This window comes from Leptomonas pyrrhocoris, assembly GCF_001293395.1.
Source record: "Leptomonas pyrrhocoris isolate H10 chromosome Unknown, whole genome shotgun sequence".
NCBI lineage: Eukaryota > Euglenozoa > Kinetoplastea > Trypanosomatida > Trypanosomatidae > Leptomonas > Leptomonas pyrrhocoris.
In genome coordinates, this window is record NW_015438358.1 from 1,558,807 (window position 1) to 1,576,687 (window position 17,881).

At 54.8% G+C, this 17,881-nt stretch overlaps 8 protein-coding genes across 12 annotated transcripts; all 8 read right to left on the bottom strand.

The window, feature by feature from the left end:
* On the bottom strand, nucleotides 1-2,268 carry ABB37_01567 (hypothetical protein; the record flags this gene model as incomplete). The annotated part of the gene is made up of 1 exon (XM_015798123.1): nucleotides 1-2,268. A coding segment is annotated over exon 1 (1,955 nt), but the record flags the coding sequence as incomplete, so codon positions are not given.
* A 616-nt stretch (nucleotides 2,269-2,884) lies between these two features.
* ABB37_01568 (putative mitochondrial hypothetical protein) lies at nucleotides 2,885-3,929 on the bottom strand (the record flags this gene model as incomplete). The annotated part of the gene is made up of 1 exon (XM_015798124.1): nucleotides 2,885-3,929. The coding sequence occupies exon 1, from the start codon at nucleotides 3,878-3,880 to the stop codon at nucleotides 2,885-2,887; it is 996 nt and encodes a 331-aa protein (XP_015663644.1). The 5' UTR covers nucleotides 3,881-3,929.
* A 1,069-nt stretch (nucleotides 3,930-4,998) lies between these two features.
* Nucleotides 4,999-7,152, bottom strand: ABB37_01569 (putative mitochondrial hypothetical protein; the record flags this gene model as incomplete). Of its 3 annotated transcripts, none has more annotated exons than XM_015798127.1 (1): nucleotides 4,999-7,152. In XM_015798127.1, the coding sequence occupies exon 1, from the start codon at nucleotides 6,955-6,957 to the stop codon at nucleotides 4,999-5,001; it is 1,959 nt and encodes a 652-aa protein (XP_015663647.1). In that variant the 5' UTR covers nucleotides 6,958-7,152. The 3 variants fall into 3 exon arrangements, with proteins under 3 accessions (XP_015663647.1, XP_015663646.1, XP_015663645.1); XM_015798126.1 differs by having other exon boundaries at nucleotides 4,999-7,147; XM_015798125.1 differs by having other exon boundaries at nucleotides 4,999-6,994.
* A 296-nt stretch (nucleotides 7,153-7,448) lies between these two features.
* ABB37_01570 (hypothetical protein) lies at nucleotides 7,449-8,224 on the bottom strand (the record flags this gene model as incomplete). Its single annotated transcript, XM_015798128.1, has 1 exon — nucleotides 7,449-8,224. Exon 1 carries the CDS (start codon nucleotides 8,145-8,147, stop codon nucleotides 7,449-7,451), a length of 699 nt encoding a protein of 232 aa, XP_015663648.1. The 5' UTR covers nucleotides 8,148-8,224.
* A 517-nt stretch (nucleotides 8,225-8,741) lies between these two features.
* ABB37_01571 (hypothetical protein) lies at nucleotides 8,742-11,342 on the bottom strand (the record flags this gene model as incomplete). Its single annotated transcript, XM_015798129.1, has 1 exon — nucleotides 8,742-11,342. The coding sequence occupies exon 1, from the start codon at nucleotides 11,328-11,330 to the stop codon at nucleotides 8,742-8,744; it is 2,589 nt and encodes an 862-aa protein (XP_015663649.1). The 5' UTR covers nucleotides 11,331-11,342.
* A 456-nt stretch (nucleotides 11,343-11,798) lies between these two features.
* On the bottom strand, nucleotides 11,799-13,416 carry ABB37_01572 (putative mitochondrial A/G-specific adenine glycosylase; the record flags this gene model as incomplete). The annotated part of the gene is made up of 1 exon (XM_015798130.1): nucleotides 11,799-13,416. Exon 1 carries the CDS (start codon nucleotides 13,329-13,331, stop codon nucleotides 11,799-11,801), a length of 1,533 nt encoding a protein of 510 aa, XP_015663650.1. The 5' UTR covers nucleotides 13,332-13,416.
* A 675-nt stretch (nucleotides 13,417-14,091) lies between these two features.
* On the bottom strand, nucleotides 14,092-14,742 carry ABB37_01573 (putative Dynein light chain LC6 flagellar outer arm; the record flags this gene model as incomplete). Of its 2 annotated transcripts, none has more annotated exons than XM_015798132.1 (1): nucleotides 14,092-14,742. In XM_015798132.1, exon 1 carries the CDS (start codon nucleotides 14,362-14,364, stop codon nucleotides 14,092-14,094), a length of 273 nt encoding a protein of 90 aa, XP_015663652.1. In that variant the 5' UTR covers nucleotides 14,365-14,742. The 2 variants fall into 2 exon arrangements, with proteins under 2 accessions (XP_015663652.1, XP_015663651.1); XM_015798131.1 differs by having other exon boundaries at nucleotides 14,092-14,693.
* A 1,527-nt stretch (nucleotides 14,743-16,269) lies between these two features.
* ABB37_01574 (amastin-like protein) lies at nucleotides 16,270-17,146 on the bottom strand (the record flags this gene model as incomplete). 2 transcript variants are annotated; one of them, XM_015798134.1, is made up of 1 exon in its annotated part: nucleotides 16,270-17,146. In XM_015798134.1, exon 1 carries the CDS (start codon nucleotides 16,987-16,989, stop codon nucleotides 16,270-16,272), a length of 720 nt encoding a protein of 239 aa, XP_015663654.1. In that variant the 5' UTR covers nucleotides 16,990-17,146. The 2 variants fall into 2 exon arrangements, with proteins under 2 accessions (XP_015663654.1, XP_015663653.1); XM_015798133.1 differs by having other exon boundaries at nucleotides 16,270-17,142.
* Between the last annotated feature and the right edge of the window lie 735 nt (nucleotides 17,147-17,881).

The window sequence follows — 17,881 nt, forward strand, 5'->3', positions numbered from 1 at the left end:
CGCCGATAGCGCCGCTGCAGTGCAAAACGATCCGCCACTGCAGAGGACTCGCCTTGCACGGAGGCGTTGCGGCTGTGATCGAGCGACCGAAGCGACGCTGCAGCAGCGGACGGAGTCCCCGATGCGGCGTGTGGTGGGGTTCCACGGCGCGGAGACAGGAGTGACTTGTTGGTGGAGTAGTCCAGGCGATAGTTTGGTGAGACTTCCTTTAAAAGGGAGTGAGAGGGCCACCCCTCGTGCTGGGCTGGCGTTGATTCATTCCAAATACCGCTACGGCCTCGGCTGATATCGGGTCCTCCAGCCTGTGAAGCTGCGTCGCGCGCATGACGCTTGCCAGGGGCACTCCGCAATGGCCGAGAGCTACCGTGCATGTTGGAGTCGGGCGTCGCTGTTGTCGGCAGGGTCGAAAAAGAACACTCTGCCAGTGAACGCGGGGCTGCTGACGAGGTGTCGCGACGTTTCACCGCGTACCGCTCTGGTGTGACGCGGTGACTCTCATCCTCCTCGGTGTCCTCCACGGCGGTCACCGCCTTTTGTGTCTCGTTGGAAGGCGCGCCAGCCGTATCGTGCTGAGACGACGAAGACGGCCGCTGTTGGTGCGGCTGGTGTTGTGATGCTGGTGCTACGGCTGTCGCTGGCAGGTCGGACAGCGGCTTTGCGCGTTCCTCAGAGACGCGTTCGGCGTGACGCAACAGCCTCGCGCACTCCGTTTCGAGAAGTTTGACGCGCTCCTCGTACTGCTGGGTGGAGCGATAATGCCGGTCCACCTCGTGCGCGAGTTGACGCGCCATTGCTTCCTGCTGCTGCGCGGCCCTCTTCTTGACATCAGAAAGATCCGCCAAAAAGCTGCGTAAGAGGTCGTTCATCTCTGGACTCGCAGCCTCCGCTAAAGGTGGTAAGTCGGTTTTTTTGTGAAGCTTACTACTTTCGATGCTGCCATTAACAGCTGGCCGCTGCTGCAACGGTGACGATGGTGGTGACGGCTGTGGTGCCGTCAGCTCTGCACCGGCTGCCGCTAGGTCGCCGTCCACCTCACGCACCCCCTGCACACATGCCTTGAGCACATCGCACACCCACTCCAGCTCCTCCGACAGCTGCCATGCGGCAGGCGCGGCGGTCCAGTTCGCTGAAGAGACGGTGCGGCTCACATCGTTGCCTTCATTCTCACCTCCCTTCGCAGAGCTATCGGCGAGTTCGCGGCGATAGGGGGAAGGGGTCGCGAAGCCGCTGCGCAACGTGGAAAAGGCCGTTCCGCGCGACAGCATCGTTGATGCCTGCGGTGCATCTCTGTCACCCCCAGCCAGCAGCGTCTCCTCGAGGGAGCTCGCATGCGCCACCGCCTCGAAGGTCGCACGCGCTGCATCGCGCAGAGCGTTGTGTAGCTCGCTCAGCACTGCCGTTGCGTGCTCGAGGGAGAGACGCGTGCGCGCCTTCGCCAGCTTCACGGCGGCCGTGTGCTCGAGCAACGCATTCGAGGCAGCCATCACGAGACGGTAAAGCGTGCCGGTGTGCACCTCCTCCTCCGTGCCCTCTGCGGCTTCCGGCAGCACCGATGCTTGCCTTCCTCTGAGTGATTCCAGCATCGCCTCTAATCCTCGTTTGAGAAAGCGCCGCTCCTCCAGCTGCGATCGCAGAAGAAAGCCCACACGTGCAGACTCCGAAAGCTGACCGTCGCGCTTGGAGGCCACAACACGATCCGCCAGAAGGCGACAGCGCTCCTCGAGCGCGCGCATTTGTTCTTTGTTTGCCGCCACCGCATCTTTTACATTTTGATCCACGCTGGCGTGCAGGCTATCCAGTTGGTGCTGCAGCGACACGTTTCGTTGATGTGACTGCAGCAGCTCAAACCTCAAGTTTTCATTTTCAGACTGCAGGCGCTGGAGCAGGGAAAGGCTAGAGTTGCCTGAGGAAGGACGTGTTCGCGCCGCGCCAGGCGCACGTCGCCGCTCCTCCATGCCCAGTATATTACTGTAAAGTAGAGAACTTAAAAAAAAAAAGCGTATCGCTATCCGTACGTGCTGATCTAATTATAATCTATCGAAACTGTACTGTACATACACAAAGGGGGAGAAAAAGAATATGTGAGGGAGAAGAAAAGAAAAGAGGCAGAAGTGTTTGTCGTGACAGCGGCACTGTAGCACGGTTGCAGGGGTGCTCCGTGACAAACAAAAGATGCGCCAAAAATGGCAAATGAGCAGTGGTCTTCTTTCTTAAATCGACATGCTCTTCGGGAGCCGTTGTCGCTCTGTGCGACGCCTATGTGTTCGCTTCGGTTTGTGGTTGTTCGTTAGAGCGAAAGAAACCACGGCGGTAAAAATGAAGGTGAGGCACATCATTTGAGTACAGAAAAAGAAAAACATGGAAAGAGGAAGGGAGAGAAACGGAAAGCCCACAGTGTCTAAGAGGAGCTCCATGAGTCAGCAATAAACCTTTGCTTTTTCGTCTTCGCTGCTCAGAAACACATCGCAGCTCTTGCGCTACGCGTCATCGTTCCGCAAAACGAGCAAGCGCGGCAGCAAAGCCTATCTAGTCTTTCTGCCTGGGAGCCCGCGCCTGCAACGAAATCCAGTACACGTGGGACAGAGTGTTGCACTTGGCAACAAGGAGACGAAGGGACAGCGGGCTTTGCCCTGAAATGAAAGCGTTTACACGTGGAGAGTGCATGCGCTGCTTTTCTCTTTTCTTCGTTACTCTAGAGTCATTCAGTACAGCAAAGCGCATAAAGCTTGTGTGTGTATGCCTCCCAAGAAAAAGAGAGGGAAAGCCGCGATTCCTGCTTGCCAGAATCTGCCGCACCTGTGAACGACTCGTGAAATCCAGAACAAAACCAATCATTCAGTTACCTCAGCGCAGCGTCGCCTTTCTCTCTCCTCTCCTTCTTTCGCTACGCAGGAGGAGCTCCGCTGCCGCTCTTGTACCGCTCTACCCACAACTGATCCATCTCATCAAACGACGCCCTGGACTGCCTCTGCACCGCCGCGTTGTCCTTCGCCTCCGCAAACATAATGCGGCCGAGCCACGGCTTGTTCTCGGGCAGCAGCTGATTGTCCACTCCGCGCAGCACAAAGTCAAGGGCCTGCTCCGAGATCTCCTGCCCTTCGCTGGCCGCGTACTCCTCGTGAAAGCGCTGGGCCCAACCCTCTTCCTCCAGCCGTTGCAGAGAGTACAGCATGGCGTGGTAGGCCTCCATGCTCATGGCGAAGTTGCTGCGGCGCATTGCGTAGAAAATGGCGAGCGCCTCGGCGTAGCTGTTCGTCCGGGCAAACAGGTGTTGGATGGTGCGCATGGACAGCTGACGCCCCTGCCGCGCGCACAGCTGCATCAGCTTCAGTAAAAGGTCCGTGCCGTGGGTGGAGGAGAGGGGTACGCACAGGAGGAGAAGGCGATCCAGCGCGTCGCCCAGCCCACGGCTCACGTCATCTTCCCGCGCTGTCGTAGGGTCTAGCTGATACTTCTCGAGAAGGGCGGCAACAGCGGCGCAGCGTGCTTCTGTCACCTTCGCTTCCGCTTCGTTTGCCTCCTCCGTACTGGGCGGGTTGGCGGAGGTGAGCGACGCCTGCTGCTCCTCCTCTACCGCGCCGGTGTGACCCCACAAGTCGTGAATCTCTCGCCGCGCTTCTGCTGCACGCTCCATCACGTGGGCAACATCCGCGGTGGAGTTTGTCTGTTGGGCGTCTGCTGTGCTATCTGACTGCGGCACAGAGCCGGTCGTCTGCGCAGCTTCGGTCGTGCCCTGCCATCTGCGCTGCGTCGTCCGAGCCGCACCTGCCGTGTCGCGCAAGATGCAGTACGGCGAGGACGAAACCGTGAATGAAGTCGCCAGCGTGGCCCGCTGCAGAGGACGACGCAGCAGCGAAAACGTCACTTTGCACCCTCGCATTTTCTTCTCTTTTAGGAGGGGGGGCTTGAGGACGTGAAACGAAACTCGCTTTATAAGTGTATATGTAGATGCGAGGAAGAGAAGAATCGAGAAAGAAAGGGATAAAATACATACACACAGGCCGTAAAGGAAAGGGAAGCACTCACTGAAGCACTCAAAGCATTCCTTCTTTTGTCACTCGCTTGACAGAGACGAGAAATGTCCAGGTGGTCTCCGGACTTCTCACGAATCTGCGAAACGGTGGCTCGAACCACTGGACACTTTGGATAAGCGTGGAAGCGAATCTTCACAACGCCGTCGCTGCACGCGTCGAAACACTTGCTACCGCCTTTGAAGAAACCAGCGCTGCAATGATAACCGCAAATGCAGCGATACCGCAAAAGAAAAAAAAACCTGCGTGCCAAGACGAGGCACAGCAATAGTTTTCTTCTCCTTCCGCCTATTCTTGACGTTGAGACTGTTTTAAGAGAGATGCTTATCTTACCAAACAAAACACTTTGTAACTAGAAAGAGGGAGAAAACAAAAATAAGACAACGACAGAAGAAAAACAGTCCTTCCTCTCCACAGCAAAGTTCCCTCCCCCCCGCAGCGGGAAGAAACGTTGGAGCCAATTACTCTCTGTCTTGCTTCTCGCTCGACTAACTCGTAGATCACGCGACCCGGCACTGTTGCGTTGCATCGCTCTCCGAAACAACGGAGTGCGACGAACACCAACACTTCAACACACAAAACACGGTTTGTAAACAGCACTGAACCAAAAGAACGACGCAATTTTTCTTTATTTGCCCAGCCCTGCAAGCACGCACGCAGGCACTCAAACGGGAACGGATATGAATTGCCTTCCACCAAAGCAAGACAGCAAACGTGGGAAACACGAAACGCCAACAACCAAAAGGGTTTCGTTCTGTGATAGAAAAAGAAAAGAAAACTCAAAGAAAAAAGAGTGTAGATTTGTGTGGTCATCCACGGCACGGAATGCTGTTATTGTTGCCATACAAGTCAGCAGCATCAGAACCATTCGAGTAGGTATTCTATTTTTCCTCTTTTCACTCCTCTTGTTCTTAATCATTCAGTGTGTAGAGCTAATCAGAAATGCGATACGTCTTCGCTTTCCGTCTTAGAACATCGACAAATCGGCGTTGCTGTTGGCGAGCCACGGAACGGCCTCAATGATGCCGCTAATAGCCGAGTAGAAGAACGGCAGCAAAATAATACGGAGCGGGAAGGCGAGAGTGTAGATGCCGTACACGGAGACGCCCGTCACACACGCGCGTTCCCAGAAAGCTTTGTTGCGCGAACCACTGCCGCCGAGCGCCTTCTTGGTGCGCAGCACACCGCCACCCGCACGCGACGCCGACACCGCGCTGCTGAGCGGAGAGCCGCTAGGCCGGTTGCTGAGCGCGTTCAGGCGGGCCACCGAGGACGTCACCTTCACGTCGTCGTCTGCGGCTTTCTTCGCCGGCGCTGCCTTGGCAACCGCAGCAGCGGCAGCAACGGACCCGCTGCCGTCCTCGTCGCTGGGCTTCGCATCGCCGGAGGACTTCTCCTCCTCCTTGCGCAGCATCTCCAGCATCATGGGGATCTGCGGGGCACGGTGCAGAATCTCCGGCTGCGCGCCCGCGGCAGCGTCGAGGTACTCCTTCGCAGCCTTGTAGGACTTGGCCATGCCGTGCTCGCCTTTAATATGCATGCACCCACGCACAAAGTAGGCCGAGCCGCAGCCGCGGTCCATCGCCTTCTGTAGCCACGCATGGTATTTCGAGATGCTCTGCTGCGCCTCTACCTCATCCTCGGACAGCATCGACGACGCAGTGGCGCCGCGCAGCCACAACTGCGCAAGGCTCAGCATCGCGTTGACGTGGCCCAGCTTCGCCGCCCGCTGATAGAAGTACACGGCGGCAGGGAACAGCGGGAGGAAGTGACGGGCGCCCTGGTCGTACAGCTCGCCCACGCGCTGGTTTACGACGGCACTCGGTTCTGCGTCGTCCAACGCGCGCTTCATCAGCAGGAATGCACCACGCGGGGACTGGAGCTGGCTATAGATGTTGTACAGCAGCAGCGTGCTCTGCTCGTGTTTGTGGTGGATCGCGGCGAGGCGCAGGAAATGCAGGCAGCCCTTGATGTCCTGATCCTCAAAGAACTTCAAGCCGCATGTCATGAGCTCCGCCGCGTTCAGCGCGCGCTCGTCGGCGGATTCGAACTCCTCCTCTTCGCTCTCGCTCGACTCGCCAATATTCACGCGGGCCTTCTGCAGGTCTAGCTGCGTGCACTGGAGGAAGTTCTCCAACGTGCTGGGCTTCGAGCGCAAAGCGCGGCAATCGTTGTGCAGGCGGATCATCTCCATCAAGGTCCTCTTCTGCTCCATGGCCGTCTTTGACGCCTCCGTGTCGGTCGGGTTGTTCAGCGCCAGCTCAACTTCGCCGATCTTTTTCTTGATCTCCTCCTCCTCGACGCGGTAGTTCTCCAGTTCGGCCTTGATGAAGGCAGTCGTGCCGTCTTCTTCTGCTTCACTATCCGCGCCCTTCTTGCCCGACACCTCCTTCGCCGCCTCATCCAGCAACTTGTCGAGGTCGTCGCCGTCCTCGTCCTCGCCCTCCGCGGCGTCCTTCTTCTCCGCACCCTCCTCCCTGGCGGCCGCCCCGGCGTCTTTCTCCTTCCCTTGCGCCTCCCCCTCCCCCTCCACCTCGGGGGACGGCAGTACCGGCAGCTGGCTGTGGAACATGCGGTTGATCTCCGCCGTCGTGGTCAGCAGCTCGTCGTCGCTGCGCATAGGCAGATCGAGAAGGCAGATCCACGGCGCGCCGGAGAGCTTCTCCAGCTCCACCACGAGCACGTTCTCGTCCTCCACGCGCCATTCCACCTCGTCCTTCACGGCGGCGTAGAGACGCCACTGCAGGATGCGGGTGTCCTTGTGGCTGACACACAAAATCGCCATGTCCTTGATCTCCACCGTCAGGTCACGCGGGCGCATGCCGTCGGCCAGCGTGCACGGGATGCGCAATTCCAGGTTGGTTTCTTCGTCATCTCCCTGGGTCCACCGGGCCTTGCCGATGCTCTCGGTCACGGGAATGGACATGATGGGGAGGGAAAGGTTTCTAGTAGATGACGCAGGCTGCAAGCAAGCAAAGACAAGGAGACGAGGAGAGAGGGCTCGAATGTGGATGGGAAGCTGCACGAACAGGTTGGAGCAGCTCAAACGCAAGAAAAGGTGCTTCGGTCGTGACTTCACGACGCAGTTGCTACGAACAAGATTCGTTTATTACGGCTTCACTGCAAAGAGGGAAAGAAGGAGAGAAAGAGGGAGTGGAATGTGAAATACACACCCAGGAGGAAAGCGGCATGGGCTACCACGAAACCAAACGCGCTTCTCCACATAAATACTGCTTCCCTGGTATTTGTGGTGCTTCTATGAAGGCAAGGTAAGTGTAGTTGCTCACTCCACAAGCTCGAATTTCTTGTTTCAAACAGATGTTGGTTTTTCTTTTTTTGAGAGCGCTGTAAGGGGCAACGTGGAAAAAGAAAGGGAACGCGTCTTCTGGAGGGGGGAGGCCTTTTCAGTGTTGTTGTTCACTCCCGCTTCAACGACACCCGCGGACGTGCCATGACGACAGTTTGGGTGCGAAAATAAGAGGAGGAGATGGCCCTCACACGCACAATGTCAACGTCCGCCTCCTCCAAGGCAGCGCGAAAGTCATCTTCGTAGGTGACCTCGCCAAAGTCGATCGTCGTCACGGCTTTCAAAAAGCGCTTCACGAAGGGAGTGACGTAGAGGCCGATAAACGTGCGTTTCTCAAAAGTTTGCGTAAAGAAGATGTTGCAGCCGTCGGGCACCTTCGGAACAGGGCTACGCAGCATCTGCACACAGTGTCTCAGGGCTTCTGCCTGCCGGGGAATAATCATGAAACTGCCGGAGAAGTAGATGATGTCGAACTTCACTTTGTGGGACTTGTTGTATTCGTGGATGTCGGCCTGCTCCGTCTTGATCACATCCTGCAGGCTGCCACCACACGCGGCAACGTTCGCCTGTGCGCTGCGCACGTATGCCGCATCGTAGTCCACACCCGTCACCGTCATCTGCTTACTGACAATGATGTCGCGATTCGCAATTAAGCTCGTCGCCGTGCCAACTCCAACGTCCAGCATGCTGGTGTTCACGGGGCATTCTAGAAGCACCTCGCGATACCACCGCGACGTCATGGGCACGATGCACAAATCGTAGACCCACGCCCTCAGGGACTTCGCGTGCTCCCTCACAACGGCCAACATGACGGCGCACCACAAACGCACGGCTATTTCGCCAAAAAAAAACAAATCTCAGCTCTCCTTTAGCGTACACGCAGAGCTGCACAGAGTAGAAGGAGGAGAAGGCGAGGCCAGCGCAGAAGACACGCGGGTCAAAAAAAAAAAGGGAGGCGTGAAAGGAAAAAGAGAAGGGGGAGAGTTTCGAAAAGGTTTTCGCCAGGTGAAATGTGCGCGAAGTTCCTTGTCGAGTACAGAGAAATTACGGGGGCAACATATTAAAAAAAAAACGACGCTGCTGCTGCAGCACAGACACCCACACAATAGACCGGTGGTGAACGCGATTCACTGCTGAACCACGCGACCTCGCTTTTGTCAAAGAAGCATTGATTTCTTCTTCGTTTCATGCAATGAAGGAAACTAGTAGACTTTGCCGTTGCCGTTTCGAAACGCATACACAAAAGCACCATGTAGCTCATACACGTCACAGAATGAAAAAAAGCAGTTGAAAGAGAAAAAAAAATATCTAGCTGCTGCCAAGCAGACGCTTTTACGTTTGCCAGGTTTGCCTTGGGTCTTGTCAATACAAGCGCTTCTTTTCCTTTGCTTGTTTCTTTGCTTCTACTGAGAGTCTCGCAGTCGTTTGCGCGCCAGTCGCATCCACTCCGTCAGCTGCCCATCCAGCACACTTTCACTGACGAGGCGGTTCGAGCGTGCGTCGGCGTCAGATAAAGGTCGCCGCTGACGCACTTGCTCCGAGCTATCTCGCTGAAACACGGACCCGACGGCGTGGGAAAGTGTACTGTTGTGGCAAAAGAAGAAACGCGAGAGATGCGGCATGCGCTGCTGCAGCGCGGCGGACGGTGAGTCATGCTGCTGCTGTGCCGCCAGCAGCCAAAGAGAGGCTCTGTCGTTGAGGCTCGCGCCCATCACTTCGACTTGCGTGGCGACGCTCACCGGAGGCCCGCGCGAGCCGCCAACCAGGAGAAGCCGCTCCGCCCCGCCCGCACCGCGCGGACAATTCAGCAGTTGGGCCAACGAGCCGTGACAGGCAGCGATGTGCAAATCACCTAGAGAGCTTGATGGCGTGGCTGACTCGGAGGTTGGAACCGACGCACGCGCTGCCCGTTCTACGAGAGACTCCACGGCGGTCCGATACTCTGTGCGGGACAGCTGACGACGCACGTGTTGCGTGTCCGCGCAGCCCGCGGCAGATGAGCAGGCAACGTGAAAGAAGTGCGGCAGAGTGCGAAGGGGGAAGGACAGTCGCTGCCACTTGCTGTTACGTAGTGTGCATGCCCACGATGTCGCTACGGGTCTGCCGCCCTCCCCTTCGCCGCCGAGGAGAAGGAGTGTGCACCGTGACTGGGCCGTCGTCACACTAGCGGACCACACGTTGCCATCGTCGTCGTCGATGCTATCGTCCCCGGCCAATACCTCCGCGCTACAGTCGACATCGTTCTTACTGGTACCATTGACCGCGCCGGAAGGTCTGATTGCACCATAGAGGTCACCACGGTGCTGAAGAGCGATGGCAGCTTGCAACGCAAAGGCAGAGGAGTGCTGTTCTGACGAAGAAGCCGGTGCACAGTCTTTTTTCTCCATCGCAGGCGTTGTCGGTGTGTCTGTCAGCACCGAGCACACGTGAAACGCCCGCCGCGGCACATTCAAGCCACAAGGGAAGAACACTTCGCGCCACACCCGCGTGTGAACATCCAAAACGTGCAGATCATTCAGGTACACATGGCCCGCCCCCACCCCGCCAAACATCAGAAAATACCGATCCTCATCTGCCATGCTCGCAGAGTGCCCAAAGCGCGGTGCAGGCTTTGCGCCGTAGGTGGTCACAGGATTGCAGCTCCACGACCACGTTTCAAGATGCAGCCGGAAGACCTCTAGCTCCAAAAAGGCAAGCGGATCTCTGCCGTTTTCGGTGCCGCCAATGTAAGCAAAGGAGTGGACGGCGGTGGCCTCGGCGGATCGGTCAGCCCACGGTGTCAGCGTCGCAAAGGCGCGTGGGGCCACGATGGAGATGGACGATGTGTCCAGCGGGAAGAAGACGGTGTGCTGTCGCAGAGCTGGACTCGCCTCCGTTACTCCTTTATCCTTTGTGGACAGTAACGTGACGCACAGTGCAGGGTGTGAGAAGACACTCGTGTGCGGTATGACGGCGCCGTCCAAATTTGGCTCTGTGGGAGACGCAACAGTATCTGAAGCAGGAGCATATTCTTCCCCCAGCAGCACTCCTCCGCTACGGCGTCGCTCAGGTGAAGAGCAGCTACAACTATTGGTGCTCACCAGCTGAGAAGCTCCGCCTAGAATGATAGATCCGTACAGCTCGACATCGTCATTCACCAAAAGCCCAAGCGCCACTTTAGCACTTGTGCTCAAAAGATGATTTTGGTCGGTACAGGCGCTTGTGCTACTCGAACTGTCGGTCCTGCTGTGCTCTGTGAGGAAATATTGTAACAGGGAGGAGTCCAACGAGGATAGGCACACCGCGCAGTGTCCCATGCGAGGCAGTGGCGCGCGAGCAGCGGAGCTGTGTGCGAGGCGCAATGTGGGGTGCAAGCGATCCCAGCGAAGATGCGAGAGGAGCGACGCGTCGTCGCGGACACGTGCGCACCGCAGACTTCCCCGCGCCTCATCTTTGGAAATACCATCGAACTTTGATGACGTGGCGGACCAATGCCAGAGACTCGTTTGATTCGAAATGGAGAAGGGCGATGCGCAGGGGGCCCCACCGTGTTGAAGAACGAACGTCTCCGTCGATGGGAAACTGACCGAAAGCGAGGCGGAGAGCGTGACGGCGGTGGCGCCGTACCACGCCGGCATATCCTCGTACAGCGTGCTGTGCGAGACACACTGCATCGACGACCCCGCCTGTGATGTGCGCCGCAAACGTTTGGTGTGCCGACGTATTCGGAGAGAGCTTTTGTGTTGGTCGTTCGGACCGCCCCTTTTCGCATCGATGTGCGCTTCTTCATCGGACGCGTACGATGATGCGGATGAAAAGGTGGAGTCGTAGGACGAACGGCTTCCCTCTTCACTCTCGTGCAATGGGTAGTAAAATATGGGTCGGTCGTTTGTCTCGTCGTCGTAGTCGCATTCCTCCTCGCTCTCGCAAGGGTCATCGCGCTGGCGATAAAAGCGGCGACGCTGCTCCCCTGTCGGGAAGCCGCTGTAACCAAACATGTACCAGCTTTGCATTGCTACTGCTGCTAACAAAAGGAGGAAGCAAAATGAGTGGCGGGGAAAGAAGTATATATATTAGAGATGTTGACGGAGAAGAGCACTCGCACACCTATTTCGAATCATTTTCGAAACCCCAGCATAGAATGTCTTCTCATCGCTACAGCAGTGACCTAGGGAACCACAGATACACAGTGTCAGAAGAGCGGGTTGTGACAATTGGGCATGTGCATATCCTCGACTCCGTTTGCCTTAGACTCTCGCACGTTGTGCCGCATTGTGAACAACGTCGCATAACTACCTCTCCTTGCTTCTTTATTATTATTATTATTATTATTTACAGTGCGTGTGAAGAGCCGGTAGTGCGTAGTAGAAGTACGTACGAAGCTACGCGGGAAGTGCAGCAAACTGTAAAAAAAAAAGGAGGAAGAGGAAGAGGTTTCGGAAAAGCGTATAGGAAGCACCGACGCGAGGATGAATGCCGAATCAACGGCAAGCACGCTTCTTTGACGCCGTTGTAGGTGAGGGGCTGAATAGAACGCTTGCTTCCTGTGGTGCCGCACTCCGCTTGCGTTTCACCTCGTGTGAGGAGACCTGATGGAGCACCTTCAGCATAAGACGACTGGGTGCGCCTGCTTTCAGCTCGGCTTCGGACATGAAAAAGATGCGCGTTGCCGCAGGAAACGGATTGCACTCACTGTCAGCATGACGTTCGTCGACGACGCTCGCAACAGCGCGCAGAAGTTCAGGTACATTTATCTGAGCCGGCCACTGCACGTGAAACACCTCCACATCCATGTCGATGTGGCTAAAAATGTGACGGATGCTTCCGCAAGTCTTCACATTTAGCGGCGCCTCCTTGCTGCTTCGCAATAGGGGAAGAGCACACAAGGGGTGCTCTTGCAGCGCTGGTCCCGCTTTCGCTCCGCCATCTTCGGCAGCGGCGCTCACAGTTGGAAACTCTAACATGCCTGCGAGCAGCCCAGTTGGAGGCCGCCGCACGACGACGAAGCGCCGCTGGCTCGCCTCTGACGCTGCCGCCGCATCCTCGACGACCTCGTGCACTACAGATATCTCCTTGGCACACCGCTTGGCAGCCGCAGCCGCCCGTATGGGGATAAAACCCTCGATGGCGTCGATCTCGCCAGACTGCAGCAACGCGTAGGCACAGCAGTGCGCCCGCAATGGACAAGAAGAGCACAGCGGAGCACCACCAGGGCGACACACCGACGACCCCAACTCCATCAGACCTTGATTCAAGGCACTGGGGTCTCCGCAGACGACGGAGGCGGTCTGGGGGGTGTTGCCCATCAACTCCTGTCCCCACCCACACGCCCGCTTCACGTTCGCCGGCACCTTGGGATCAAACCCACGCTCGCCGCGGAGGCGACTGAGAACGCGAATCACGTTTCCGTCAACGGAGCAGACCGCCTCGCCGAAGCACAGGGACGCCACGGCAGCAGACGTGTACGGGCCAATGCCCGGCACCTTCAGAAGCTCCTGCTGCGTCGACGGCATGGAAGCGGCGGACGTGCGTGAGCATTTGTCGCTGGGCTGTCGGCGACGCCACTCAAGCAGGTATTGCGACCCCTTATGCAAGTAGAGGGCACGGCGGTAGTAGCCCATGCCCGCCCACACCGCCCTCACCTCATCCTCAGAGGCCGCAGCCAGCGCTTCGATCGTAGGGAACTTGTCCATCCATTTGTTGAAGTACGGTATCACAGTTTCCATCCGCGTCTGCTGAGACATGACCTCAGACACCCACACCTCATACGGGTTGTAGAGAGGCGTGCGGGCCGCCACACTGCTCGAACTTCCTGCGACGCTCTTGGAAGAAGATAACGAAGACGTCTCAGCCCCGGTGGCCGGCCGCCACGGGAGGTCTGTGCGTTGATTTCTGCGCCACCAGGCAATCACATCCTCCTGGATTGCACGGTAAAACGCGCACGTTGCGCCAACGCGCGTTGGAGTGCGCCACTCATGCGGGTCGATGCGCTTTACAGTGGGACGGCGGGACATTGCTACTTCTGACGAGTTGCTGGCAGTCGTGTTTTTCCGGCAATAGAAGGGAAGTGCGTGTCTTGCTGTGTCAGCATTGTGGCACTGCAATGAACAAAGAAGGAGAACAAAAAGAAAAAGAACACAACAAGAAAATCAAGATGGACAGCAGATTTTTCGTTAACGGGTCAATTCATTTCAACGACACGAGTATGGTAGACCTCTAATGCGTAAGAAGCGTGGAAGCTAGAAAACGGCAGCAACGATGAATAGACTCACAAAGAGGAGCGCTGAAGGTTTTTTAAAAAAAATAGACACAACGGACACCGCCAGTCTCTTCTTCCTTGTCCCTTTTTATTTTCAATGGCTGCGGAGAAATATTGCGAACTGCCCTGGATCACCTTATTAACCGCTTTGTGGCATCGTTCCGTATAATAACACTAAAACTATCGAAGAGACAGTTCAGATAGTAGTTCCGTGTTTGGCATTTTCTTTTTCCCTTTAACGTAACAGAATAAATCTGTAGATATGTACATATACTCCGTCCCACAGCTAGGACAGTCCAGGGACTTTAAGAACGGGAAAAAAAACCGAGACGCCAATGGCGTTGATACTTTACACGTGCAGATCATTAAACAGCTCTTTGCGTTGTGTGTGTGTGTGTGTGTCTACTAGCCATCGTGGAGTTCATGAAGGGAAATGGTCGCGTTCGGTTCTCACTTCACTCCGGTGGGCTTCCAGAGAGGAGAAAATGCATCACCTCTGAACGCCTCGTGGGGCCTTAGGACGATTTGAACAAGAGAATGCCGGTCTGGCCGACGTAGAAGTAAATGTAGTTTCCCTCTTCGTGGGTGACAAAGCTACCAAAATTGCGGCCGACAAAGCAGTTCCACGTAGGGCCGAACTTTGCCTCAAATTCCTTCCGAACGAATCCGGCTAATTCTTGTTCGTTGTTCAGCTTTGTCAGTCCCTCCTGGGCGCAGAAGATCGCATAGTTCTCCATCTCCTTCGGCATCTCGGAGAGCTTGATTGTCGCACCGGGTACTTGCGTCATTGTTGCGGCTGTCTCTCTAATGCGCGGCTGTTCTGGCTAGTACTGGTATAGCACTCGATGCTCCAATGACACGCAGGTCAGATCACAAATCGGAAACAGGGAGGAAATCACGTTACAAATATACTAAGTATATGGAAAGTGTCTCGACACAGCAGATGTCTTGGTGTAGGTGTGTGGGTGTGCGTGGGGGCGTGGAAGTGCACCAGTCTATACACGCGAGCTGAAACACGAAAATGGCACCAAGTAAATCAAAAGAAAACGCGAAGAAAGATGCGCACACAAAAAGAAGCTGGTGAGATTTGCTTCCAACAAATGCCGGGAGTGCCTGCTTTTCGTTTTTATGCCTTGGTATGCGATGTCGAGCGCGCAATGACGTACTATACGCCGCGTGTGAGCGAGAAATAAAAAAGGACGAAAAGGAGAAAGGGCAGCAGAAAAGGATCGGAAGTGCACGTGATCATGAAGAAAGCACCTATCTCTCTTGATAAAAAGAAAGAGAAATAACCCTTGTATACTGTTGTACTTTTAAGCCGGTTATCCTTCTGTTTGTCAGCGTACAGCGCTTTGGCCGTTGCTCCTGAGTACCAACACACCTCCTCCGCTCTGAAGCAGTACGAAAGCGTTACAAAGCGTGGAGACAATAAAAGGGAACGAAGACGCATCTCACCTTGTCGAGAGCACTCCACTTTTCTCTCTCTTCAACCGTCTGATCTTCCTGGTGAGTCCTTGCGCATCTATTTCCTTTGGTTGGCGGATCGAAACAGGAAAAAATGTTTTCTTTTAACCCTTCAACGGTGTTTTTAAACCGTACTTGGTAGGTGGTTCAATTTACTTTCTAGTACCTTTGTCGTTAACAATGCACTTAAAAAAAGGTATACATTTCGCTTGCTTGGTGGTTGCCATTCTTTTAATTTTTTTTCTCTGTTCGCCCTGCGCCCTCCCATCACGCCATTCGTTTCTGGACGCGCTGCCGTACACCGAATGGAGGCGGCCGGCGAACAAGGAACAACGAAGCAAAGCAGAAAAGGGTACGCGTCCCCACATGACGACTTCAGTAAGGCGGCCATCGATATACCTATCAATTACTTAAATTCGCCTTCTACGAAACCAGAAGAATCATTATAAAGAACAAGAGAAATACGCAGTTGTGCTCCCTCTCCGTAGTTTTTCGCTGGAATGGAGGAAGAAGAAAAAAAGAAGCCAGGAAAGACACCGCAGTACCCTCCTTCTTCCGCATCTTCAGGAACCCCCTGTACAGTAAAAACAGTAAAAAAAAAGAGAAGCACATCGTGAAAGGGCTGCGTGTGTATTACATTTAACTAGTCGGAAAAAGAATTCCTACAAAAAAAAACTGTTGACCATGTTTCGAACTGCACGAGTCCCCCATCTCCATCCTTCATCTGTGCTTGCCTGTAACCCAGGAGGGCAGTTCACGCTTTCACACACACTTTTTCTCGCACGCATTAAGCGAAGGAAAAGGCTGGAAAAGAGCACACTGGAAGCAACGAGAGCGGTGTGAGTGCTACTAACATGCAAGACCTACCGTACGAGTTCGATGTGTAGGGTTACCAGCGCGTTAGGCAACACAAGCGCTCGATAATGGGGAGGAATACAGAGAAAGTAGCGAGGAAAGACACAACAATAAAAAGACTGGAGAAGCGTGCCGTTTTGACGACAACAGAATCAGCCATTTCAAATCCTCGATGTTGCTCTTTACTGCACGCTTTCGTTTGCCAGCACCCATCTTCGTAGTAGTAGTAGTAGTTTCTTTTTCCCTCTCCGGATTCGGGTACTAAAAAAAAAAGAGGGAGTCAAGAAAGGAGAAGGAGGAGAGAAGATCGTGCTTGGTACGCAAACTCAGTGAACGCTTATGACCTGTGCGCTTGCCAAGTGTAAAGTCGTCGCTTACTTGGAGTTGCCCAGATAAATGTCGATCATGAGGATGAGGGAGGCGACCATCTGCAGGCACCACGCAGTGATGAACAGAATGAGGCCGTTGCCAATCTTGTAGGTGTCAGCGTACACTATAATGCCGCACAGGTCGGCCCAGTAGTACGCCAGCATCGTAGACCACACGACAAGGGTGGAGATCATGCTGATGGAGGAAATAATGCAGGCGACGACGGCGAGCTCGGCGAAGTGGAACAGCTCGAGAAGCGCCACACCGGTCGTCATGAAGCCGCCGATGAGGCACATCACAGAGAAGGCCTGCGCACCCTGCATCAGGGAATCGCCCTTCTTGCACTCCCTGCCGGAGTTCTCGAAGTTTTTGAAGTCGATGTGGCGGAACCAGCTGCCGGTGCACTTCGGCTTATAGCCCCAGATGGAGATGCATGCGTTGCTGCCGCGCTTGTCCATCATACCGAGAGTCATGCCGGCGAGGCTCAGCACGAAAGCTACGAAGATGAAGATGGCGAAGAGCAGCACGCCAACGCTGAACTTCGGCTTCTTCTTCTCCTTCTCCTGCTCGCCCTCGGCCTTCGGCTTGGAGTTCTTCACCTCAGAGTCCTTGCTGCTATGGGAGTTCACGTCCTCCTCCACCGGCTGGTGGTTCTCCTGCTGGCGCTGTTCCTCGTTGGACTGCTCCTCCTCCGGGTACTCCTGCTGCTGCTGCGGCCGAGACATTTTTTTTTTTACTTTTTCTTCGGTGGAGTTGAAAGAAACCTGTCAGAAGACCAATTCAAATGTGGATCTGCTAGAAAAAAGGGGAAAGATGTGCTCAACTCCGTTGACGCTGCTCCTTTAAGGCGATGCGAGATTGGGTCGAAAAAATACTACTTACTATGGGAAAGTGTTTGTGCGTTGTTGTTGATGTATATAAATACATATTTTTGTTTAGCAATAAGCAAGAACGAAAGATCAACAAGTCGTTAAGGAGGAATAAAAAAAGGGGGAAAAGAGAGCGTAAAGAAAGAAATGGAAGCACCGGCATGTGAAAGAAGTGAAGTGATGACAACCAAGTATTTGGTGGCTTCCATCGCTGTAATTCGAACTTAGCAACCTAGTGCTAGGTGACGTTGTCGTTCCCTAGAAGACACCTCCATGTGTTAGTCGTGTCGAGATTTAACAAATTCGGTTCTTGTTCATTGCGGCAAATGCAGAAGCCATGAAACCGTACGACGCCACTCTACCTTCTTCGCCGCACTGTTTCCAAACAACACAACTATCAGGATTGGTTCCAAACAACAACAAAAAAGTAGAGTCTTGTGTTCAGCTTTGGTCTTGTTGACGTTCCCATGTCTGCTCTTAAGCGTAATTTGTGAACGTAAAAAATAATGATAATAATAATAATAATGTCGAAAAGAAAGAAGCAGCTATGTCTGGAATAGTAGCAAGCGGAGACGTTCAATGTGGCGCCTCATTGCTTCGGAAGAGCGGAGCGAGCTTCGATTGCATCAGCGCCAAGTCCATTCGAAACGATTGGTGTGGGGAATCGACAACAAAAACATAACACCAGTCAGATGCCCGTGAAGCCTGAGTTACAACGAAAAGTGTTCTTCTCGTTCTTGTCCGTATA